Below are 26011 nucleotides of genomic sequence, written 5' to 3'. Positions count from 1 at the left end.
CTGTCCAAGTGCCTCTCTCTCTCTCCCTCTCTCCCTCCCTCCCTCCCTCCCTCTCAGTATGTTTATTGGTTCTTGATTCATGTCGTGTGTGTGATAGGGCCTAGAGGAACGGGATTTTTACCTAGGAGCAAATTTGGGTTTTTAATCGTAGATTGGATTTGGTTCAGGGCGGCGATGGTATTTTTTCGTAAGTTTTCTTATAGTGGTATTTATATTTGCTCTGTCGTGAGTTGTATTTTTTCTTCTCATAACAGGGTACTGAACCACTTTGAAGTTGTACGAAAGAAATCGTTTTGCCAATAAGGTTTTGGGGGTCAAATCAATGGCTGGGATTAAGTTTACTAAGGGTTATAATTTGTTTACTAAGGAGTAGGTTAGTACTGAAAAAATGTTTAGGATTATAAAAATCTGACGGTTGTGGTGTACGAACCAAAAGAAGGTCCATCAAATATACCTTTTTGATCTTTTTATAGTGCATCTCCTTTTTTTTTGTGGTATTGGGTTTTTAATATGTACTTCCTCTGCACCAAATTAATTAGAGTTCTAGGTTTGTCCTAATTTACAAAGTACATTAACATCTACAACACCAAATTACTTGCATTTGGTGTTTTTAAAAATATTTTTTCATTTCATATATAATTGATGTTGTAGATCTTAGCTTTTTTTTAGACTTGGTCAAACTTTAAAAAGATTGATTTAGAACACACGCAAAACTTCAATTAATTTGAAACAAAAGGAGAAATAGGTATACACTTGACAAAAGATAGATATGCATCTTGTAGATCTTGGGGTTAGGGCAGATGTCACACACTCACATGCCTCTCTACTTATTCAAATGTTTCGACAGCTTGATTCCCGCATAATTAATTTGCCGTGAAACGTTTAACTTATAGTGCTACTATTCACCTCCGTGGTTGTGTGTTACATATGCAAGGATGAACTTGTCAACTGTGCAAAAAGGAAATAAATTTTAAAACATCAAGAAAAGAACAAATTTGTGAGAAAAAGGGACAAGCCCAACGATGTATGCAGCCCCGTGCAAAAAAGAATAGAAAACACAAGAACTCAAAAGGAAAAATCTACATGAATCTTTGCATAAATTCAAACAGTTAGAGCAACTCCAAAGGCCGACCCATTTCGTTCGCCTGCGTCCGTTTGAGTCGGTACGGACAAAAGTGGCGGCCCAACGCGCCGACCCAAACCCAAATCACGTCCGTGTCGTGTCCGCGCCGATGTATTTGCGGCCCAAATTTGCGCCTCAAATGCGTCGGCGCGGACGCCGAACAGACGCTTCGCGCGCCTTCTCGCTATCCGCCGCATCCCCACATGGCGGCCGTCCAACTACCCGCTGCCCACGCGGTCAGCTTAATTTATGACGACGGGCCCACGCGTCAGCGACGGCGCTCGTTCTTTTTTTAAGCCGACCGTGCGGCGGGGCCGTCCTCATCAAACTCGCCGTCCACATCTGCCAACCTTTGCTCCCTCGTCGCCGGCAAACCCTAGCCACCACAACCACAGCGAGATGGGCCTCTTCTCCGGCGCCAGCGGTAGCAAGGCCAAGGGCAAGTCCCCCGCCACCCCTTTCCCCTCGGAGTTCCTTCCGCCTCCGCCGGCAGAGGCAGCGCGTGAACGTGCCAGTGCACCAGGCGGAGTGGCACTGGCAGCACCGCCAGCCTCTGCCGTATCCCGACGTGACGCTGCCGCACGACTGGCATGTGGATCCAGATAGGATCCCATTGCCGGCGGCGCCGCGGACGGCTTGTGCTCACGCGGAGGAGGTGCAGCACCGGCGGGCGCTACTGACGCCGGAGCAGCGCCGCGACCCCGCCTACGCAACCGACTCGCCCAACTGGGCGAGGTGGTTTGCCTTCGAGCACGAGGAGGCGAGGCGACGGGGCGTGCGCGAGATCGACCGGAGGTCGCCGCCACCGGCGCTCGTCGTCCGCGAGGAGGACCAGGCGGCGGAGGACGCCTACCAGGCGGCCCTTGCGGCCGTCTACCGGGAGAGCGAGGAGGACGAGCGGCGCAGGGCGGAGGCGGAAGAGGAGGCTCGGTACGAGGCGGCAATGGCGCAGGCCCTTGCCATCTCCGCCGTGGGCGACAGCGTGGTGCCGCCGATGGCCCCGCCGTCCCCCATCAAGCCGGAGCCGGAGCGGGAGCCGTCCCCCATCGAGCGCTACTCCTGGATGGGAGTAGTGCGCGAGTGGGTACGCGTGCCGCCGGTCTGGATGGGAGCGACGCCGGCGCAGGAGCAGGCGTACCTCGAGCCCTGGCGCAAGATCAGGCTGGCCGAGGAGCGCCGTCGTGGCGAGTACGAGGAGATGCTCGAGCGCGACCTCAAGGAGGAGCGGCGCGAGGCCGAGGAGGAGGCGCGCTAGCCCGCGGCTGCACAGGCGGCCGCACCCCCCCGGGCCGGCACTGCCTGCGCCGGCATAGCCCGACATGACGGCGCTCTGGAACACGGCGTTCGCCTGGGCCGGGCCGGCGCCGACGCTCATCGACCTCACGGACCCCGAGGACGACGACGACGCCTAGGGCAGGCGCCGCCTCGTAGTTTAGGCTGTTTTCATTTTTTTTAAATGCAAATGTGGACGCGTGGACTCTCGCCGGCCTTCGTGGCCGGCTTTAATGTTTAATTAATGTTGTCTCTCTTTTTTAATATGCATGCGTTCATTTTTTTTTGCGCCGTTAAAATGGGTTTAGGCCAGCGTTGGGCGCACGCGCCGACCCGAATGCGGAAGTGGACATCCGTGTCCATCTGGCCAACCCAAACGGACAAAAAACGGACGAAATCGCCGTCCATTTGGGTCGGCCCGTTGGAGTTGCTCTTATATTAACAAGTCCATATTACTTCCCTCAAAAAAAAAACAAGTCCATATTACCAGGAAGAAAATCCATTTACTAGCATCCATGTCACAGATCTTGGGGCGCGGCCGGACAAATTTGACCGGATGCGGACGCCAATAGGGTGTGTGTCACTCTCTCCCTCTCTGTAAAAAATGGTGGGTGGCACACATTCACACGTCTGTGCTTATTACTTCCTTCGTTCCTAAATATAAGTTTTTAAAAAGATTTCACTATGGACTACATACAAAGAAAATGAGTAAATCATACTCTAAAATGCATCTATATACATACGTATGTGGTCCATAGTGGAATCTCTATGAAGACTTATATTTAAAAAAGAGGGAGTATTATTGAAATGTTGCGTCAGCAAGATCCCCACATAATTAATTTTCTCGTGAAGCGTTTAAACTATACTTACTGCTACTATCGATGCCCGATCTAGATCTAACCAGCTGAGTTCAAAGAAAATATCTAGTATCAGCTCCGTGGAGGTGCCCGTCCCTATATCACACCCCCATCACCCAGTTGGTGAACTCACTCCAGCAACCATATCCCTTCTCCTGCCCCGGACTCCTGCAGCATCTGAAGCTCGCCTTCGCCACGCATGCAGGTAACCACGATATTTTCCTTGCTAAGATCTTATCAGAAAAACAAGCTGGGTGTTGTTCTCTCGTAGTGCTAGCGAGCTCTAGCTTTGAGGGCCCGATTCTGCATCGTGGTTAGGAGGATGTTTTGGTAGAATCCTCCGTATGCTTGCCTGTGTCGCTGTCCTCTGTGAACTGGTTACCACCAGTTGCTGTGCTTCCAGCTTGTTATCCCCTCCAAATAAGATGTCAACGCCTCAAGGGCCTCGGCAGATCTAGTTGCGGTGGGGAACGATAGCAAGCGAAAGAAAAATTGTTGCTTGGTCCAGGAACGAGATATGCTTGCTCGATCTATTTCACAGTAATGATGTTCATGTTTATTAATTATTTTTGTAAGGTGTCTAGCTTTGTGAGGATTTGAGGCTTTGTTTGGGGGTCGTTCTTTTCAGAGATGGTCAACACCTCATGTTGCTCCCACAGTATAGGCTAGATACGCCGACTGTGCTGCCATCGGTGTACACCGAGCAGCTGGGAGTTTCTTTTCAGTTTTCTCCGGTGGCTGTGGCCTTGAGGGGTGGTGCGCTGAGCCTCTGATTAACAGAGGAAGAGCCTGTCACGTGGTATACATGCACCCTAGTTAGACTCTGTCGGTTCACATCGAGGCGTATTTGAGTATATATCCAGGCCAGCCCCATGGAAACTAGAGTTCTGTTATGGAACCTCTTCTATGTGCAGAACAGAGGAGTGATTATTGCATATATAATACTTGAGTGATTCAGGAGTTGAGTTTAGTAGCCTTATAAACCGTGTATGTTTTGATTTACCTTTGTTTGCAGGGTACTACATGAAGTGACCTAGAACACATGGAAGGGGATAAGTTCCAGGAAGAGATCGAATGCCTCATGGAGGTGAAGCACAAAAACGTCGCACGGTTTCTAGGATATTGTGCCGACACGCAAGGGAGAGAGGTAGACTTTGAGGGAAGCTTTGTAATGGCAGATGTACGACGACAGTTCCTCTGTTTTAAGTATCGACACAAAGGTAGGAACATGTGATGACATCTTTTTTGGGGTCATAATTATTGGTTCCCATCTGGTAACAACAATTACTGTGGTGCCATATACTCCAGCATATGAAACTAAAGTACTTCAACTATCTAGAATACTAACTCCTCTATCTTCTCTTTGTGTATAGATACACACAGTGGAGTTGAATGGAGAGAGCACTATGAAATAATCAAGGAAATTGCAAGGGTTTATGGTACCTTCACCGTAATCATATTATTCACTTGGACCTAAAACCTGATAATATATTGTTGGATGATAATATGGTACCGAAAATAGCTGACTTTGGTCTCTCAAAGTACTTTCGTGCCGGATTATCATTTCAAAATTTGGATGAACATCGTAAGTTGGCTAATCTCTTGAAATCTTGATCTTTCCGTTAGCCATATATGAATCCTATTGCATATTTTTGTATTCATCCATCAATTTTCTTGCAGGGGTTATTTGGCACCAGAATTCTACGGTGGAAAGCTCACATTCAAGTCAGACATATACAGTTTGGGTGTTATAATCATAGAGATATTAATATGCCGTATGAAATATACCAAAGACTGCTCTGCTTTGAGTATATACCCAAAGGGTATCTTTATGATTATATCACCGGTCACATTCAAGTCAGACATATACAGTTTGGGTGTTATAATCATAGAGATACTAACATGACATATGGGATATACCAAAGATTGCTCTGCTTTGAGTATGTATCTAAAGGGAGTCTTCATGATTATATCACCGGTACGATCACCATACCATCTCTCTTTTTTATCAATAAAACTAGCACATTATCTCATGTAACCGTGTGGGAAATGTCTTTAATCATTTTCAATCTTTTTGAGACACTATGGTGTAACAACATTTTGTAAGAACATTAACTAGACTATCAGGCTACCCGCAAAAAAAAACTAGACTATCAGGCAGATGTATTGTTTCTATGAGATCTTGGATTGATGTGTGTAATTTAAGTTCATGTCATGAGTTGAACAATCATCCATTTGTAAAGATCCCACAAATGTACATGACATAGGTTCAACTATTATCATTTGCGACATGTTCATATACAGTCACGATGATGTATACATACATGCAATGTTGTGAAGATCTATCAGCATGTGGTCATTAATTCATTCATTATAAGATGGTCCACCATGGTCAAATGTTTTGTCTTCTCCTTTCGTTTTCTTGCTATCTCTGTTTTTACCATCATAATAGAAGATTTGGTTCAAGCATCAAAAGCATATAATAGAAGTTCCATATAATGGAAGTTACTTGTTGTGTTGTATCTCTCTACTATTATAAGGACTTCAAGTATCTCAAATACTAAACATACTTTCATGTCATCCTATTATAGATGCATCTCGTGGACTTGAATGGGGCAAGAGGTATCTAATTATTAAAGGAATTTGTGAGGGCTTATATTACCTTAAACAAGAAAGTATTATTAACTTAGATCTGAAACCAGCCAATATATCGGTGGACAACAATATGTTGCCCAAAATTGCCGACTTTGGTCTCCCAAGATGTTATGATGAAAATCAAAATTGGATCAATGTAAGCCGGTTAAGTCTCTCAAAGCTCATCAATGGTGGCTTTGTAGTGGTTTATAAGGTATGCTAACTCTCAACTACTCTTGGTCTGATAGCTGAGTTCATGCTTTATTAGTAGAAAAGTTGAGCTTATTCTAGCAAGGCATGTTGGCTGCAGGGAATTCTTTAAAATGGGGGAATCGCTGTGAAGAAGCTTTCCAACATGTCTTATATTCATGATAGCGAATTCGAGTGAGAGGCTGAATGTTTGATGAAGACCAAGCACAAAAAGTACGGTTTATGAGTTATTTGGCTATGCACATAGGGAAATGGCTTCCTACGAGGGAAAAATTTCCATGGTAGATGTACAACAAAGGTTGCTCTGCTTTGAGTATCTACCAAAAGGAAGTCTTCGTGACTATATCACCGGTAGGATCACACAGCACATAGCATGCTTTTCATCTTCGTTTTCTTTCTTTTGATCATCCACAATCGGAGTAGTACTAGTATATAAGTATATCCTCTCGTCTACATCTAGCTAGATTTTAAAGATTACGAACTTTAAGTATCTCAAACAATAACCTGTTTTAATATCTTCTCTTCCATGTGTAGAATGCTTATGGATATGAATGGAGAGAGCGCTGTAATATAATCAAAGGAATTTGTGAGGGTTTAAGTTATCTCCACAAGAACCATATTGTTCACTTCGACTTAAACCGACAAATATACTTTATGGAATATAATATGGTTCCTAAAATAACTGACTTTGGTATCTCAAGATGTTTTGATGAAACAAGGCCGTGTTATTACTTCAAAAGTGATGGGATTAGTGTAAGCCGGCTAAGCCTCTCGAAAGCTCTCAAGCTCTTTTTTTCAGGGTTCACTTTTAAATTATGTATTCATTATCTTCTCATTTCATGTAGGGGATATGTTTTACTAGAAGTTCTTTTCAATGGAATAATCACATTCAAATCAGACATATACAATCTTAGTCTATATATCAATAATTATGGAGACATTGATTATGATGAAGTGGTATTTTGAAGTTGATTATGTATGAATTTATATCACCCTTCAATGATAAAATGTTCAAATACTGATGCCATGCCTTTTACTTATGCATACTGTTGGAAGCACACCCAGCAGCCCTAAGCACAAATTAGCTGCAAAAGACACAACAGACTTATTGTAATGTAAACCTATAGTTTTGCAAAGGGGGTAAAATGAACATTCTTTAATACAATTTGACACTACTTTATCTCTGTTTCTTTTTAATTTTACCGAACAGTAGAACACAGATTACATGGTGCAGTTTTTACATTTTTGTTATAAATTATTGTTAGTTTGATATTGTAATTTAGTAATTTATGTGGTTTGCACATTAACATCATATTTATGGGGTTCGTATGCAAAAGATTACACACTTAATTGCTGATTACATAGATGTTGATCCTTTTCATTAACCCACATCTCACTGTTGCAATTGAGCAGGTACTCAAAATTTGGAGGAATAGATTGGACAGATCACTGGGAGGTAGACGACTGGAACGAGTATGCTCTGAGTGATGGAGTGCATTGACACCGAGGCAGCGAGGAAACCAAGTCCTTAGCATATGAGCAAGCATCTCAGCCGCCGGAGGGGTCAATGCTCGTCAATGTGGATGCAGCGATCTTCTCCCAATCTGCAAGAGCGGGCTTTGGTCCGGTGATACATAATCACCTGGGAAGGGTGCACAGGCGGTGAACAGAGGCTACTTCGAAAGAGTTCAAATTCTTGAAGTAGCAGAAGCCATGGCACTTCGTCAAGTCTTAATCCTTGCCAATAAAACTGGTATAATGAAGATCATGCGATTGCCTATCATTGGGTTTAGGTTTTGATAGGTCCCCTACTAGAGCCATAGTCCATGGTATTAGAAAATGTGCCACAAAATTTGTATCTTGTACTTTTATCCATGTCAATCGTTCTTGTAGGCACTAGGCAGCACATGTTCTGGTATCCATGTCAATCGTTCTTGTAGGCGGCATATGTTCGGCTAAATCGGCAGTTGGCTTAATGGGTTCCCTGATGTAATAAGGATCATTATATGTAATGAATCAGTTATGAATGAATAAAAGGGTGCAACTGCCCATTACCTTAAATAAAATGCTACTTCCTGCAAGAGAAAAGAAAGAAAACGAGAACCTAAGTACAACAACAATCGTGTGACTTCACGGTACTTGGTAACGATGAGAAGTGACGAGCAAAGAACACGGACACTATTACTACGGTGAACAGCAACTGTGGGAACAGTGTCACTATTTTAGAGAACAACCCGTCACAGGGACACTACTTCGTTTGTTTTATTTCTTCTCCATTTTCTCTCTGCAAAACCCGTCAAGCACATGCTGGAAGCAGGGACAGGACAGAGAAGCTCCCAGTGTGTTGCAGTATCTCCTGCCATTGTTTATTTTATTCCAATAATGTGTTGAAATTCAGCCTTTGTGCTTGCTCCCATGTTTCATTGCACTGCTCAGGCTCTCTTTGGACTGATAGTCTGTATACCAGCAGAAATAGCCTTTGGAGGTCGGCCTCTATGGAGGCCTCCAAATTTAAAATTCAAATTTCATCAAATTTCATATTTTTACATTTCAAAAAATTCTGATTTTTTTTATAGAGATACATGAAGGCATAACGCACATGTGTGTAAATTTTTGGGGCAAAATACACATGAGGGCTGTAAAAAAATATGGGGCTTTTAAACACAGGATACTATTCATCCTCCCACGTATACCTGGCCATCCCTCGGGCCGGGCCAACCAAAGCCCGACGCAAAAAACCCAAGCCCAAGCCCGGCCCGGCCTGGCTGTCGGGCCCAAGCCCGGCCCATCACGCTAAAAGCCCATCGGGCCTCGGGCCACGGGCCGGGCCTCTTCCTTAAACGGCGAAAACGACGCGCTCGGGCCCGACAGGCACGTGCTTCGGGCTCAAAAACTAGGCCCGAGCCCAACCCGTGGACAAGGTCGGGCCGACCGGGCCGGGCTGCCCATGGCCAGGACTACTCCCAGGCCATGAATTTGTCTTTTTTGTACAGGTCGCATTTCAACGTATTTTATCCTGAATTTTTACACACATACACTTAACATCATTGTTTACTTGAACAAAAAATTTAGATTTTTTTAAACCGAAAAGTTTGAATTTTGATTTTTTTTTTCAAAAAAAAAGGCCTCCATGGAGGCCGAGGGCCAAACGTCCGTTCTCGTATACCAGTGATTTATCTAATATAATCTACTACCTCCGATCCATAAAAAGTGTCACAACTTTGAACTAACCCTAGTTCAAAACTACTTTAAAACCACGTCACTTATTTTGGATCAAAGGGAGTAATATATATGAGGTGGATTGTGATGGGTTAACCTGAAAAATCATGCTAGAAAATCCCATTAGAATGGAGAAACATACAACCATTAATCGAACAGTCATTAAAATAGCGGGTGATTGATCACCATGGCGAGGTCTTTTTTCCCTTCTCTTTTAGTTCTCTTTTTATTTTCTTCTTTGGTTGTGTGCATCCTGAATGTTTTTAGGTATCTTGTTGATGCAGAGGCCGGGTGTAATTGATATCTGTTTGATATTAATATATTCCCCTTTTCAGAAAACTCATCAAGATAGAACTTGGATCTTCTTTAACCTAACAAAACATCATCTAAATTGTTATGTTTAGCATTATAAGCGATCAATGTTTTAGATGTACTTTACATTCCGTTCATGTCAGTTCCTCCCTTCCTTCTTCTTCTCGCACTCGATCTGGCCCATTCCGATGGGTGGAAGACTACCAGATGCGATTGTGCAATGCGTGTGTCGATAACGAAGGCTTTGTCTTGAAGCTTCCGCATCATGTCCACCTCATGTGTGCTCTAAGTGAAAGCCTCGAATCCAGCCTTGGATCGGACTACAACAATGCCATTATGTCGTTACTTAATCGGGATCTTACTCTTGGGGTCAATAACCCGTTCTTGGTTGTGTATTGCTCATATACACTCATGTGTACTTCTGTACTTGAATAAATTGCAAGGCGCGACTGGCAGTACTTTCCACGATGAATGTGCTTCAACCTATGTCCCCTTTCAAACATTTTATGAAAATTTGACGTGTGCCGCTATGCACTAGTTCAGCAGGTAGCATATGCATAAGACATAGTTTGATAGTAAAATTGATGGAAAACGGGAAGTAAATTTGAAAATAGAAGAAAACTGAAATAAAGATTAAAAACCGAAAAAGAAGAAACTGCTAGCTCGAGGTTTGGTGCGGACACCCGCGTACACTGTTTGGACGTATGGGCACTGGCCTGGGGGACGCACCCTTCGTAGGAGTTAAGTGTCAAATGGGTAGTTAAAACAATGTATTTTGAGGAAAAAGTTTTTGATTTTGACAAAATGGTCATTCATAAATATATTCATGCATGCCTAAATTTATGTTCACTCACAAGAAAAAGAAACAAAAAAAATTACCAGAAAGTGAAAAATAAAAAACGAACATAAACTAAAAACGAAAAAACGGATCAAAATGCTGAAAAACTGGATGAGAAAACTAGATAAGAAATAGAAAATGAAAAATAGCAGAAAAAAAGAAGAAGAAATGGGCCGACCCATTCGCAATGAGTGTGGAATAGGAGAAATCCTCGTTCAGGCCAGTGATTTGTTCTCTCACAGTCACAGGGCTCCACCAGTAGCCAGCCCAGGCCCAAGTTTATGCCGTGCGCGCTCTCGTTACGTGGGTTGGCCACCGCCGTCCGATCATCTCATCCGGACCCGATCCAACGGCCAGGTTCATCGAAGCTCAGTCTTCCCCGGGAAGGAGCCCGCGACGCCACCGAGCAACCGCCTGTTCCCCCTTCGACTCCCGTCGCCATTTCCGACCCCCCCCAAACCTCCTAGATTTTCAAATCCGCACCGCCATTCGCCTCCCCCGACCCCCCTCCTCCGCCCCACCCCCACCGCGGACGCGAGGCTCCCGCGAATCCGGCCCACCGCGAGGCGATGGCGTCGGCGAGGCTGAGCCCGAACGGCGTGGGGGCGGCGCTGGCGGGGGACACGAACCTCCGGCCCATCGTGCAGGTCGTCAACCTGCGCTGCGTCAACGTCGACGGCAAGGGCACGCCCCGGAGCGACCGGTGGCGCGGCCTCGTCTCCGACGGCGCCGAGACCTGCCCCGCGATGTTCGCCGGCCAGCTCAGCGACCTCGCGCGCTCCGGCCTCATCCGCCGCGGCTCCGTCGTGCAGCTCGACGAGTACGTCATCAACATGGTCGGCGGCAGAAGGTTCGCTCCCGCGTCCCTCAGCGTACCCTAGATCGATGCTCGATTGTTTGCGCTTGCGATTGGGGCGGTTTCGGCTAGGGTTCGTGCCCGCGCGCGGGTTCTCGCTGGGCATGTGTGGTCGCGGTCTGTGATTCGCTGTGATTTCTGTGCCTGTAAGTGTAGTCTAACTGGTCCCTGCGAGTTGCTGTCCCTCAAATTGATTAGGGGTCTCGCTTTAGATTGATACTTTTCTAACTGCGTCGGAAAATTCAGTGTACGCTGATCCTGATACTCATGTTATGCTTCCTTAGGTACTACTTCGTAGAAGTGAACTAGGTCTCTTCCCTCTAGAATAACAGTACTCAACCAGTGTGGCGTCGAAATTTTGTTCCTCTGACCTGCTGCTGATTGAATTGGATTCTGTAATCTGGAATATAGTAGATATCTGTGTACCAACTGGAATGTGTAATTAAGTTGTGTTGTGAGGTATGATACAGTTTGGTGTTTGTGTAAAAGTTAGTTCATTGGATTATATTTCTGCTACTCATAATGGTCGCAAAATCGTAGGTCTGGCTATGGCGCTGTGTGTTTCTGGCTGGTTAAATGATGTTATTTTCTGAATAAACGGGAGAGGAGGTCCTCTACCTTGAATTTCATAAAACACTAAATATAAGAGATAAGAGTCAAATAGACTGGGAATAAGCCTGCAAAGAGAACTGACATTATGGTCGTTTTGATGATTAGAAGAAGTTTGTTGTGTGCTTTGTTTCATTTAGTTAGTTATGCAGCAAGTTGTTGCTATATACTCCAGTCGACTGGTCATGATGCTGTGCATCAGCTAGGTTCCTTGTTTACTGATTGGGTCATCAGGTGCATGGAAGTTTGATTTGATCACTGTAGTTTACGTCATGGTCATAGATGTAGGTGTCTTTATCTGGTTGAATCATTTAGTGGTTTGTGTCATTCAGCTTTACCCACTTGGTTCAGCAGTATACTTGATGATACAAGTTGTCATTTACCTATTTTAGCTGCCAATTGACTTTGTTTCATTGTGTCTTTTCTGATCTGCTCGTCAATAAATGCTGCTGGAACATAGTTTGTGAACTGAAATGTGCCATGATTCAAGTTTCTCTGTCATATGTCTTAAGTAACTAGTGCAAATGCAAATTAGTCCTTTTGTCTTGAGGGTATGTGAAATTATTTGTTTTTGTTGAGCTGATTGGTTGAATATCTGTAGGGTTATCGTCGTTCTGAATTTGACAGTTCTTCTTGCGGAGTGTGACATCATTGGCAATCCAGTGATTACTCCAGAAAGTGAATCTTCTAATCAAAACAACCCAAGAGTGGAGCAATTTAACGGAACACGTCAATATGGTTTGGCGGCAGGAAACCCAAGTCCCACAAGGCCCAATGGCAATGTTCCAGTCTTCCAACCTTCGCTGGCAGGGAACTCCTTGAACACAGCCACCAGGCTCAGTGACAAATCTCCAGTCTTCCAGCCAACAGCACAGCCATCTTATCGTCCTGCACCCAGTTACAAAAATCAAGGAGCAATTGCGAAAAATGAAGCCCCTGCTAGAATAATCCCCATATCTTCTTTAAATCCTTATCAGGGCCGCTGGGCTATCAAGGGTAGAGTTACTGCAAAGGGAGACATCCGCCGGTACCACAATGCAAAAGGTGAAGGCAAAGTGTTCAACTTTGACCTGCTTGATTCTGATGGGGGTGAGATACGGGTGGCATGTTTCAACACTCAACTTGATCGCTTCTATGAAGTTGTGGAAGTTGGTAAGGTCTATGTGGTATCAAGAGGAAACTTGAAACCTGTACAGAGGAACTATAACCATCTGAACAGCGAGTGGGAGATTACGTTGGAGAGAGATTCATCAGTGGATCTTTGTCCTGATGAGAACAGCTCAATTCCTTCTCAGCAGTATAACTTCAGACCGATCAGTGAAATTGAGGATACTCCGACCGGTACTATACTTGATATCATAGGTGTTGCTATCTCTGTCAGCCCTTCCACCACAGTACAGAAGAAAAATGGCACGGAAACTCTGAAAAGAATTATTGGCCTGAAGGATATGTCTGGTCGAAGTGTTGATCTAACCATGTGGGGTGACTTTTGCAACAGAGAAGGCTCACAGCTGCAAGAAATGGTTGAACGTGGGGTCTTCCCTGTGCTGGGTGTCAAAACAGGAAGAGTGAATGATTTCAATGGCAAGTGTGTCGGCACAATTTCTTCCTCTCAACTCCTCATAGACCCTGATCTCTCTGAAGCTCATACTCTGAGGCAATGGTTCGACGGTGGAGGAAGGGATGCTTCTACTCAGTCCATATCCAGGGATCACACTCCTGCAGCATCAAGGAACGAGGTCCGAACGACAGTTGCTAAAATCAAGGATGATGGTCTTGGAATGGGAGACAAACCTGATTGGGTTACGGTGAAAGCCTCCATTATATTCTTCAAGAGCGACAACTTCTGCTACACAGCTTGCCCTACCAAGGAAGGTGACCGGCAGTGCAATAAGAAAGTGACAAAGGGGACCTCTGGCTTGTGGGTGTGTGACAAATGCGACAAGGAGTTTCCAGAGTGTGACTACAGGTATCTTCTGCAGCTTCAGATTCAAGATCACTCGGGAACAACTTGGGTGACAGCGTTTCAGGAGACCGCGCAAGAGTTACTAGGCTGCTCGGCGCTAGAACTCATTACATACAAAGAGAACGGAGACCCTCGTTTTGCAGAGACCATGCTCAGCTGTTTGTTCAAGGATTATCTGCTCAGGCTGAAAGTCAAAGAAGAAACGTACAGCGACGAGCGGAGAGTGAAGAACACATTGGTCAAAGTGGAGAGGTTTGATCCTGCTGCCGAAAGTAGATATCTGCTCGATTTACTTTCAAGGTCGGTGGCATCATATTGAGCAGCGAGTTTCGCCCGAAGAGGTGTGGCGGTGTCCATAACATGTTCTCTTTTGCTCGCAAGGCCCAAGGTTTACTTACCATATTAGAGATTCAGGATTTATTCAGTTCATACGGATGTTTTTGATGTGATAGTAACAGTAAGCATGCCAATGTCTCGGCCTATGTAGACTTTCTGTCCTTGTTTAATTTTAACGGATCAATTCAGATCTAGCTACTAAATCATGTTGATGTCTGTGTTATGGCATCCCTGCTTTTTTTAACTTACCAATGCAGTTGGTGGGCACACTGAGCGACGATGGCAAACAACGGCTTGGTTTGTAGCGAGCTCTATGTTCTTTTTTTTTTTTGAGCAGAGCGAGCTCTATGTTCAACACTGTTGCAGTTCGAATCCCGGCATGACACGGTGCACTTCCCGGCGCTAAGACGTCTTAGTTGGGGGCATGGTGTTCGGCCATGATGGCAGCTGAGGATGGTGACGAGTAGTCACATCCAAGGCGTGTCCAAAAGGACCGGATTGTAATCTTGATTATTTGTTTTAGGTCCATTTTCACAGTACACACCCGTGAGAAAAAAGAAGAATTGCAGTTCATTTTCTCCTCTATATAAAATACTACTAAAAGTGTAAAAATAGAAATGATCGAGAAGGCCAATTTGGCTCCCGGGCTCAGCTGCACCCGCTCCTACGAAAAAAATCAAAACAAATACTAGAAAAATTCAAAAAATTCCAATTTTTTTTGTGTGGTAGATAATTTGGTGCGTGAGGTTCGTTGCAAATTTCAACTCGTTTGGACATTTGAGCAGCTCTCTGGAAAAAAGACAAAATCGGGGTGTGTAAAAAAGTTTATTGTTTATGAACTGTTTTGACCCGATTTGTCTTTTTTGCCGAGAGCTGCTTAGATATCCAAATTAGTTGAAATTTGGAGCGGACCTCACGCATCTAATTATCTACCACACAAAAAAAATGAATTTTTTTGAATTTGTTTTGAATTTTTTTTAGCGGGAGCATCTGAGCTCGGGCTCAGATGCGGATTTTCGGAAATGATCCCCATATATATAGTACCGATCGATCTATCAAGAGTTCGTACTAAAACAGAAATTGCTCTGCGTATGACTTTAAATGTACGATTCAGTCCGACCCAGTGATCCCACGATTGCCGCTGATGCAGAGATTTGATCGGAGGGTGACTGAGCAGTGTCGTAGAAAGTCGTACAAATATTCATCGTACGCCTAGCACTGCTCGTACTAAAATAACACTAAATAATTTCAGATTCATAATACTCAATCCAACACAAAGAATCTCAAAGAGTGCCCCAAGATTTCAACCGGAGAAACAAAATACGAGAACGTGCCTCAACCCCTATGCATAGATTACCCCAATGTCACCGCAGGAATCCGCGAGTTGAACGCCAAAACACATATCAAGTGAATTAATATGATACCCCATTGTCACCACGAGTATTCATATGCAAGACATATATTAAGTGCTCTCAAATCCATAAAAGTATTCAATCTGATAACAATGAAATCTCAAAGGGAAAAACTCAATTCATCACAACAAGATAAAGAGGGGAAAACACATTATGATCCGACTATTAAGAAAGCCCGCGATACATCAAGATCGTGACATGTCAAGAACACGAGAGAGAGATTAAACACATAGCTACTGGTACAAACCCTCATCCCCGAGGGTGGACTACTCCCTCCTCATCATGGTGGCCGCCGGGATGATAAAGATGGCCACCGGTGATGATCTCCCCCTCCGGCCGGGTGCCGGAACGGGGTCTAGATTGGTTTTCGTGGATACAGAGGCTTGCGGCGGCGGAACTTCCGATCTAGGGTTACCCCGAGGGTTTTTGGAATATTTGGGAATTTATAGGGCGAAGAAGGGGTGCGGGAGGCCACCAGGTGGGCACAACCCACCTGGGCCCCCAGGTGCGCCCTGGTGGGTTGTGCCCCCCTCGGGGCACCCGCCAGGTGCTGCTCTGGCCCTTCGGATGTCTTCTAGTCCATAAAAAATTCACAAAAAGTTTCGGGGTGTTTGGACTCCGTTTGATATTGATTTCCTGCGATGTAAAAACAAGCAAAAAAACAGCAACTGGCACTGGGCGCTGGGTCAATAGGTTAGTGCCAAGAAAATGATATAAAGTTGCTATCAAATGATTGTAAAACATTCAAGAATGATAATATAACAGCATGAATACTTCATAAATTATAGATACGTTGGAGACCTATCAGTACCTCAGTAGAGAAAGCCGAAAACTGACTGTCATGGTAGGCAAGAGCTGGCCGGCGATTCGGCGACTTAGGATTATACTACAAATCATTTGTCGGGTGGTAGGTGCGACATATGCCAACGGGTGGCTTATCATTGTGGGAGCCAGTAAGACATCGCCGGTGCCTGGAAACGGGATATGGCGAAGACATGCACGCCGGCAAATCTTACCCAGGTTCTGGGCTCTCCGTGGAGATAACACCCCTAGTCCTGCTCTGCGGGGTCTCCGCATGATCACTAGATCAACACAAGTAGCTACAAGTGCTCCTTGAGCTGTTTGGCTAGAGGAGGAAGAAAGGCAAGGCTAGCTCTCCTCTTCCCTCTACGTGGTCGCTAAAACTATCTTAGAGATCAACCCTTTGCATGGGTGCCCTGGGGGGTTTATATAGGCCTACCCCCCAGGGATACAATGGTAATACGGCTGGATGCGGGTCCCAGCCGTCAGTGTCTGTGCTCGCCGGCTTCTCCGCCGGCTGCTGGGGCCCGCCGACTGGTGGGTCCCGCCGGCTGCCGGCCTCTTGGTTGACAGGCCGGCCCCACCGCCCGGGGGCTTTGTCGGCGGCTGGTTACTGTTGCCTCACCCCTGATGACGAGGGCTTTGTCAAGGTAAGCGTGGCTACAGTGCCGCCGCCTGGCGGGCTCTCACTGTAGCCTCACCTCGTCTTGTCTCCTTAATAATGCACATACTTCGAGGGAGGGAGGTAGCCGGCTATTGGGGGCCAGCTACGCCTCAGGCCGACTAGGGGAGGCCGGGCCGCCTTCGAGCGTCTCTCTGGCTGAAGGGGCCCGTCGCCTGCGGGCCGTACTGGCGCCTGTCGTGGGTGACGTCACGGTCAACATGGCAACAGTGCTACGCCGGACGGGGGATGGCTGACCCGTACGGCGCACTGTGGCCATGCATGCTTCGGGATTCGGGGGTGGCAGGCTGTACTGTGGCCACGCCCCGTCTCATCACCGTTATGTGGGCGCAGCCCTGGTGGGTGCAGTCTTGGCCGGCTTCCGGGAGTCGGTCTTCTTGTGGCCGGCTTCTGGGAGTCGGTCTACTTATGGCCGGCTTCTGGGAGTCGGTCTACTTATGGCCGGCTTCTGGGAGTCGGCCATCTTATGGTTATCTTCGGGAAGGTTTTTTGGAGGTCGGGTCGCCTTCCGGTAGTCGGCCTGTGAGATAGCCGACCATGGGAAGGCGGCCCTGTGTTTTGGATACTTGAAGGCCCAATCGGCCTGATAATTTTTCAAAGAGCCAGGGGGAGTCGGTTAGGCTACCCGTGGCCATTTACTCCGACAGTAGTCCCCGAAGCTGGTTGGGCTTCGTGGCTGAGAAGAGGACGAGAAGCTCGGTCAGCTTCCTATCTCGAAGAGCCAGCAGCTAGGAGCCGGCTTCGGTTGGGTACGCCGTCTTGGCGAGATTTTGAAGTCTGAAGGTGGGAGTCGGTTGGTGCGCACGCCGGGTTGCGGGCCGGCCGCTCGCCGCCCGCGTACCACGTGGCATCCTCCGGCTGAAAAAAGCCTGCCAACCCACGCACGCGACGGGACGTCGCCGCAGGCCGGGGGCCCATCACTCCCACGCCTAGGCCCAGGCGCGGATTCTCTGTGGCCCAAAGCGGGCCGCACGCCTTCCGGCGGCAGTTTCTGCACGTCGTTAGGGCGCAGTAATCGCGGAACGTGGGGGAGTGGACGCAGTTAATCCCACGTTCCCCCCACGCCTCGCCTCCTCGGCTTCGCCGCACGAGGCTATAAGTAGGGGGAGGAGGGGAAACGGCAGGCGCTCGCACGCTCCCCTCGCTCCGCCATTTTCTTCCTTTCCTTCTCCGCCGCAGCAGCCCTTCGCCGCCGCGCCGTCCCTCTAGTCTTCGCACTACCCCGCAGCTTCGCCGCCGCGGGGCCGTGATTTCGCCGTCGCCGCGCCCTTTCTCGCCAGCTTCTTGCCGTCATGCAGCACAGCGGAGACTGGGATGGCTCCAACATCCACGCGGACCACATCGACTTCCTCCGCAAGACGCGGCGGATGCCCGGCGAGGACCAGGTGCGGGTCCGTCTTGCGCCGAAGAAGGAGATCACGCCGACGCCGGAGGAAGGCGAGCGGGTAATCTTTTGCTTGCACTTCCTGCGCGGCCTCGGCCTGCCCGCGAGCGCCTTCTTCCGCTCCTTCCTCGAATTTTATCAGCTCCAGCCGCACCACCTCACTCCAAACACGGTGGTGCTGCTGTCCGCCTTCGTCACTCTGTGCGAGGGCTTCCTCGGCGTCCTTCCCACCCTTGAGCTCTGGGGGGAATTCTTCCAATCCAAGCTTGGCACCCGCATGCAGGGCGTGCCAGCTCAGAGCGGCGCCTTCATCGCGGTACGGAGGCCGGCAGACGACAACCCCTTCCCTGCCATCACGCTGATCCAGTCGGTGAAGCTCTGGCAGAAATCGTACTTCTACGTGAAGAACGTCGCCCCGCAAGGCGACTACGTCAATTTGCCGGCTTACGTAGCCGGCCCGCCGGCTGGGAGGCGGCCCCAGTGGTCCTATCGGGCCAGGACGCTGTCGCCGGCTGGAGCCGCCGCCGTCGCCCGACTCCGGGTAATGATCCAGTCGGAGGGCCTGACTGGGTCCGACCTGCTGGCCGCCTTCGTGGTGCGCCGGGTGCTCCCACTTCAAGGCCGCCCTCGTTTGATCAGTCAAATGAGCGGCCAACTCGATCCGAGTCGGATGTGCACCAAGGAGATGCCTCATGACGAGGTGGCTCATATGGTGAACTATCTCGCGAACTGCAAGCTTTCCGCAGAGTGGCAGTTTGGGAAGGAGCCGTACTCCCGTGCCAATCCCCCGCCTATGGTATGCTTTCTTTATCTTCTCTTCTTTTAGTTTTGTCACCAAGTTTTTCTTGGCCAACTCTGACCAGTCGGCACGTCTTGGCGGAAGCCCTCTCCTTCGACCTGCGACCGGGACAGCGAGGGCGGATCGTCAATTTCTCCCCGACCGGGTGGAGCATGACTTGGAGGACCCCGACTTGGGGGCGGCCGCCATGGACGATAACACCGAGGCAGGAGGCAGCGAATCAGGTGGCTCCGGGCTTGGAGCCAGCTTCGACGACTGGCCGGAGGACGACGAGGCAGAAATCGTCCCGCGCCGCCAGCCGGCGTCCGACCATGGCGCGGGTTCCTCCGCCGCGCCGCCTGCTCGAGGCGGCGCGCAGAAGCGCCGGGCCGTGTCGGGCTTGTTCGGCAGTCGGCCGAAGAAGCCCAAGGGCGGGGCGGTGGCGACCAGGCGGGATGAGGCGGCCGTGAAGGCGGCCCGCTTCCGCAAGGTGGTGAAGCAGCCGCAAAAGGTTTCAGCGTAAGTGTCGATTCTCTCGCGTATTCCTTCTTCTTTTCTAGTCGGTTTCTGAATCCTTGTCTTGACTCAAAAAACAGGGCTCCGCTTTCTCTTGAGCGGGTCGCTGCCGCCTCCGTGGTTGGATCGCCGGGAGGATCCGGGAGCACCCGCCGCGTGGACCCCCGCGCCGAGCTTCAAGCGGCGACGGAGCGAAATGCGCGGGAGGAGCGGGAGGCGGAAGAGCAGAGGGCGGCTGCCGCCAAGGCGGCGCAGGAGGAAGCGGAGGAGTCGGCGAAGGCACAAGCCGACGCGGCGGCCAAGGCTCAGGCGAAGGCTGCAGCCGTAGCGGCCGGGGCCTTGCTTGTCACCCCCCTGCGCGCCGTGGCGCCCGAGATCCCGGAGCCCCCGCCGGAGGAAGCCGGTGGCGACCTGCCGGGGATGGAGAGGGAGGAGGACGACATCGTCGTCCAGGAGAGGGAGGCGGCACCGCCATCGCCGACTGGGGCGGCCCAAGGTAGCCGGTCTAACGTGCCGCCTGCGCAATCGGCTGGAGGCGAGCCGGCTGTGAGGACGGACCTGGTGGTCCGGTCGCCATCGCGCCAGCGCGCGGGGAAGGCAACTTCGGCTCCGGACCCGCAGAAGGCCGCGGGCTCCAGCTCGTCGGCCTAGGACGTGGAGACGGCCAGCGCCAGCTCGGGGTGGACGCCGGGTGGTGGGACGGCCGTGGTGAATGTGGTGGCGCAAGAAGTCCGGAACCGGCTTCAGTCCCATGCCGCAGTGCTGAGGCAGTATAATGACAAGTTCCTCGCGACACGGGCGGCCATTCGGGTGAGTCTTTCCGTTTTTTGCTTCTTGATCTTGGTTTCTTCCGTGGGGGCGCGTCAGCGCACCCACTGGGTGTAGTCCCCGAGTTCCGAGTCGGCTGCTGAGCAGGCGGCTTGGAACTTCTTGGTAGACTTTGTTTGCTATCTTGTTCTCATTCACTTCTCTGTCCAACTTGCAGGACTACCACAACCTCCGTGCGGCTGCCTTCAACTCCCAGGCTTGGGAGCTGTCCCAGAAGACCGCTGATCTAACAGAGAGCCGGGGTAGGTGCTTCCTTTCTTTCATCTCACGTGGGGGCGCATCAGCGCACCCACTGGGTGTAGTCCCCGAGATTCGGGTCGACTGCTGAGCAGTCGGGCCGGATCTTTCCTGGCGACTTCTTTCTTATTGCTTTTCTTCTCTTCCATATCTGCAGCGGCCAACGCTAAACTGAGGGAGCACCTGGGTGGGACCCAGGCCGCCCTTCGCGCTAAGGAAGCCGAGTTCGACGCCTTGGCTCAGGAGCGTGACCGCCTGGTCAAGAACCTGGCCGACCAGGAGGAGAGCCACAAGGCGGCCCTGAAGGAGGTGCAGGACAGCGAGGCCGCCCTCCAAGCCGAGTACGAGACCGAGGCGGCGAGCTGGGCTGAGGCGAGGCAGTCGTTGATCAACGGCTACGGCCAGATCGAAGACTTGGTTGACGGTAGGCCTTCTTCTTCTTCGTTCCTTGCTTGCCGCTTGCCGTTTGGTTCGTTCTCTAACTTTGTATTTTTCTCTTCTTTCTCTTTCTTTCTTTCTTTCTTGTGCAGAGTACTTCCCTGGTTACTCTACTGCCGCCAACCAGGTCGTCGAGGCCCACCACGAGGCGCAAAGGCAGGCTGGTGCTGAGATCGCGCCGAACGCTCGCCGGTCGCTTGAGGAACAGCTCCTGGCAATTCAAGCCCGCCTCCAGCCGGCTCACCGCATGCTCCGCCGGCTTCAACGTGTTGGGGCGCAAGTGCTGGGCGCTCTCTGACCCGGCGAGGTGATTCCCCGCACCCCCAGTCGGACTGCCGACTGGCTGGAGGTAGCGGCCGGCCGCTTCGAGGCCTGGAAGGCTTCTGCAGCTCGGTCAGGCGCCAGGCGGGCGCTGGAGTTCGTCAAAGCCTGGTATCCTGAGCTGAGCTTGGACCAGCTGGCCACCTGGCGGCAGGAGGCCGACACGGAGCTGGAGCCGGCGCGGCCGGCTATCATCCAGCGTGCCTCAGCGATCGCCGACTACACCGACACCAGCGCCTTTGCTCCTGAGGTGGATGATAACAGCGTTGCTCAGCCGGAGGAGTGGTTCGGGCTGAACCCAGCAGATGGTGAGGACTCAGCGGAGGAGATCGACTCCAGCGACGAGGGCGAGGAGGAGGAGGAGGAGGAGGAGGATGGTGAAGACGCCATGCCAGATGGTGGAGCAGCCGACCAGCCTCAGCTTGACCGTGCCTCCAGCAACAAGGCGCGTGCGAGCGCACCGCCTGCAGCCGGCGATGATCAAGCCGAGACTCGCCAGCCGGCCACTCCTCCAGCCGGCGCTGCCGTCTCCATCGACCAGCCCGGCTCGCCTGTTGCGCCCTTAGCCTAATCTGCTGCCTTTACTTTCCTGTTTTATTACTCTTTGAACAACATTTTGTTAAATTTGCGCAGTTCCACCCACTGGGGGTGTATTCAGATTATGTTGACTGCCGGCCTGTTGAAGGCCTTATGTGTAAATATAATCATGCATGTGTTTGGCTTCCCATTGTTCTTGCTTTTCATCCTTTGGATGTTTCCTTTGCCGCCCTTCCTTGTTGCCGCCTTCCCAGCCGGACAGCTGCTCTGCAGTCTGTGGCTGGAGAAGTGCTTGGCCGGTTGGGAGGGCAAGTACTCTAGCTTTCTTGGATTGTAGCGAAATGACTAGGAAGCCGGCCAGCCGGCTGTTCTGACAGCCGGTAGGTGTGGTGGGAGGCCGGCTTGTGTTATATAGGTTCGTTAGTCCTTAGCCGTTTTTCGTGTGGGCATCCTTTCCTGCCTTTGGCTCTTGCCAGTCGGACAGTCGGTTCTTCGAGCTGCGACTTTCAATAAGAGAGGGCTCGGGTGCCGGCACACTACTTGTCTGACTTCAGGTAGAACTTTTAATATAACTCAAGGCGGCCAGTCCCCGGGCCGACTAGTCGAACCCGGTGCCAGATAGAAAATCAAATGTAATAGTACATTCATGGGTATGACACTCGTCATTCATAGATAAAAGAGGGTAGTCCCCGAGTGCGCCTCGGGGGGCCCGTTGTCTTGTACTTAATACGAAAAGGTAGCGTGATACATACTGCTTTTAACTGTAAAATCTTCTCAGGAGATTGGCGTTCCATGGTCATTCCGACTCCTTGCCGGAATCATCCCTCTTGCGTGCCTTCGGCTTCTGTGCATCGATCAGGTAGTAGGAGTTGTTGCCTAGGGCCTTGCTGATGACGAATGGGCCTTCCCAAGGGGCCGAGAGCTTGTGCTGGCCGGCTGTTCGCTGGATCAGCTGGAGCACAAGATCGCCTTCTTGGAAGGATCTTGGCTTGACCTTCCGGTTGTGGTAACGACGCAAACCCTGCTGGTAGATGGCAGACCGGCTGAGTGCTAGCAGCCGGCCCTCTTCCAGCAGGTCGACACCGTCTCCTCGCGCTTCCTTGGCCTCCGCCTCCATGTACATGGTGACCCAAGGCGAGTCGAACTCGATGTCAGTTGGGATGACAGCCTCGGCACCATATACAAGGAAGAAAGGGGTGAAGCCGGTTGACTTGTTCGGGGTAGTACGCAGGCTCTAGAGGACAGCCGGCAGCTCATCGAGCCAGCAGCCGGCCGAACGCTCCAGTGGTACGACCAGTCGGGGCTTGATGCCGGAGAGGATGAGGCCATTTGCTCGCTCGACCTGGCCGTTTGACTGCGGGTGGGCAATGGACGCTAAGTCCAGTCGGATGCCCTGTGTCGCGCAGAAACGTGCCAGTGCTCCCTTGGCAAAATTCGTGCCGTTGTCGGTGATGATGCTGTGTGGTATACCATACCGAGTGGTGATATCTGCGATGAATGTCACGGCAAGTCGGCCCGTTCAGCTTCTTGATTGGCTTCGGTTCAATCTACTTGGTGAATTTGTCCACGGCGACAAGCAGATGTGTCATGCCGCCGCGGGCTGTCTTGAATGGGCCCACCATGTCCAGCCCCCAGACGGCAAAGGTCCAGCTGAGGGGGATGGTCTTGAGTGCAGAAGCCGGCAGGTGTTGCTTGGAGCTGAAGACTTGGCATCCTTTGTAGTATTTGACTAATTCCTTGGTGTCTTCCAAAGCAGTCGGCCAGAAGAAACCATGGCGGAAAGCTTTGGCGACAAGTGATCTTGAGGCCGCGTGGTGGCCGCATTCGCCTTGGTGGATATCCTTGAGGATTGCTATGCCCTTCTCTAGCTCGACGCAGCGCTGGAAGACTCCAGTGATGCTACGCTTAACAAGTTCTCTGTTTATTATTGCGTATGCTCCGGCTCGGCGTTGAACTAGTCTTGCCGAGATCTCATCAGTCGGCAGCTCTCTGTTTACTAGGAAGTTGAGGATGGGCTGGGCCCATGATGGAGCTGTGACTTCTTCTGTTGTCAGTACGGCTACTGTGACCCGGGTGGGTGGGTTGGGTGGTGAAGAGTTGGAGTCGGCCACCGCCTGTTGTGTCATTGCAGTCCCCGGGCCGACTGCTGCAGTCCCCGGGCCGGGTTCTGAAGTCCCCGAGCCGGGTGCGACTACGGCAGTCCCTGGGCCGCTTGTCGAAGTTCCCGAGCCGCCTGCTGGGTTCCCCAAGTCGGATCCGACTGCATCAGGGGTAGGCGGTACAAAGATGGAGTCCGATTCTGGAGACGGCTTGACAGACGGTTTGAGGAGGCATTGGAGAGAGACGCCGGTTGGTATAGCTTGTCGGGTGGAGCCGATCCGTGCCAGGGCATCTGCTTGCTCGTTGTCGGCCCGTGGCACGTGGAGGAACTCGCACCCTTCAAAGTATCCGCTGATTTGCTGGACGAGGAATCGATAGCTCACCATGTTTGCGTCCTTGGCGTCCCAGTCGCCAGATGACTGCTGGACCACCAAATCTGAGTCGCCATAACACAGGATCCGGCGTATGCCGAGTTCTTTGGCTAGCCGGAGCCCGTGTATGAGCGCCTCGTACTCGGCCACATTGTTGGAGGCGGCAAAATGAATTTGCAATGTGTATCCGAGCTTGTCGCCCTTGGGAGAGGTGAGGACGATGCCGGCTCCCAAGCCGGTGCGCATCTTGGATCCGTCGAAGTGCATCCGCCAATGAGTGGAGTCGGGAGCCGGCGGTAGGTACTGGGTCTCGGCCCAGTCGACAAGGAAGTCGGCCAATGCTTGGGACTTGATGGCGGTGCGGGGCTGGTAGAAGATCGCGTAAGGAGCCAGCGCAATGGCCCACTTAGCCACCCGGCCGGATGCATCCCGGCTGCCTATGATCTCGGCAAGCGGGGCAGTGCATACGCCCGTGATGGGATGCTCTTGAAAGTAGGGCTTCAGCTTCTTGGCGGCGAAGTACACTCCATAGCACATCTTCTGGTAATGCAGGTAGTTTTGCTTCGAGGTGGACAGTACTTCGCTCAAATAATATACCGGCCTCTGGACTAACTGAGCCCGGCCTTTTCTGGGCGTTGGACCACGATGACTGTACTGACCACTCGGCTAGTCACAACAATGTAAAGGAGCATGGGCTCTTTCTCAGTCGGCGCTGCCAGGACAGGCGGTGTGATCAACATCTTCTTCAACTCGTGGAAAGCTTGGTCGGCTTGGTCGTTCCACTCGAAGTGGGTGGACTTCTTCATGAGTCGGTACAGGGGGAGGGCCTTCTCCCCTAGCCGGCTGATAAAGCGGTTTAGGGAGGCCAGGCACCCGGTAAACTTCTGAACGTCTCGCAGCTTGGTAGGAATCTCCATTCTTTATATGGCCTTGATCTTCACTGGGTTGCACTCAATGCCGCGTTCGGAGACCAAAAAGCCTAGAAGCTGGCCGGCTGGTACTCCGAACACGCATTTCTCAGGGTTGAGCTTGATCTGAAATCGGCGCAAGTTGGCAAATGTTTCTCTGAGGTCTTCCAGTAGGGTGCCGCGCTTCTCCGTCTTCACCACAATATCGTCTACATAGACGTGGGCATTTCTGCCGAGTTGCTTGAGGAGGCATTTCTGCATGCAACGCTGAAAAGTGGCACCGGCATTTCTCAAGCCGAATGTCATAGTCAGGTAGCAGAAAGCTCCGAATGGTGTGATGAAGGCGGTCTTCAGGCGGTCGGCTGGGTCCAACTTGATCTGGTGGTAGCCTGAGTAAGCATCCAAGAAACTCAACAGCTCGCATCCGGCTGTGGAGTCTATCACTTGATCGATCCGTGGTAGGGCA

The 26011-nt window shown here is 50.4% G+C and overlaps 1 protein-coding gene and 1 long non-coding RNA gene across 3 annotated transcripts; both read left to right on the top strand.

Annotated features, from left to right (window-relative positions):
* Window positions 1-3299: 3299 nt before the first annotated feature.
* On the top strand, window positions 3300-8162 carry LOC123145723 (uncharacterized). 2 transcript variants are annotated; one of them, XR_006472377.1, is made up of 8 exons: window positions 3368-3457; window positions 4268-4472; window positions 4626-4837; window positions 4933-5230; window positions 5844-6100; window positions 6197-6447; window positions 6631-6849; window positions 7510-8162. It is a non-coding gene; the product is annotated as an uncharacterized lncRNA (long non-coding RNA). The 2 variants fall into 2 exon arrangements; XR_006472376.1 differs by having other exon boundaries at window positions 3300-3457; window positions 6631-8162.
* A 2712-nt stretch (window positions 8163-10874) lies between these two features.
* Window positions 10875-14448, top strand: LOC123145722 (replication protein A 70 kDa DNA-binding subunit A). The gene is made up of 2 exons (XM_044565196.1): window positions 10875-11315; window positions 12532-14448. Exons 1-2 carry the CDS (start codon window positions 11035-11037, stop codon window positions 14213-14215), a joined length of 1965 nt encoding a protein of 654 aa, XP_044421131.1. The 5' UTR covers window positions 10875-11034; the 3' UTR covers window positions 14216-14448.
* Window positions 14449-26011: the final 11563 nt, after the last annotated feature.

Source organism: Triticum aestivum, chromosome 6D (assembly GCF_018294505.1).
Source record: "Triticum aestivum cultivar Chinese Spring chromosome 6D, IWGSC CS RefSeq v2.1, whole genome shotgun sequence".
Taxonomy (NCBI): domain Eukaryota; kingdom Viridiplantae; phylum Streptophyta; class Magnoliopsida; order Poales; family Poaceae; genus Triticum; species Triticum aestivum.
The sequence above is the reverse complement of the archived record's forward strand: the minus strand, read 5'-3'. Positions and strand labels throughout refer to the sequence as shown.

Coding starts and splice junctions, on each gene's coding strand:
- LOC123145722 (XM_044565196.1), top strand. CDS start 11,035: ATGGCGTCGGCGAGGCTGAGCCCGAACGGCGTGGGGGCGGCGCTGGCG. Junction 11,316..12,531: donor AACATGGTCGGCGGCAGAAG/GTTCGCTCCCGC, acceptor GAATATCTGTAG/GGTTATCGTCGTTCTGAATT.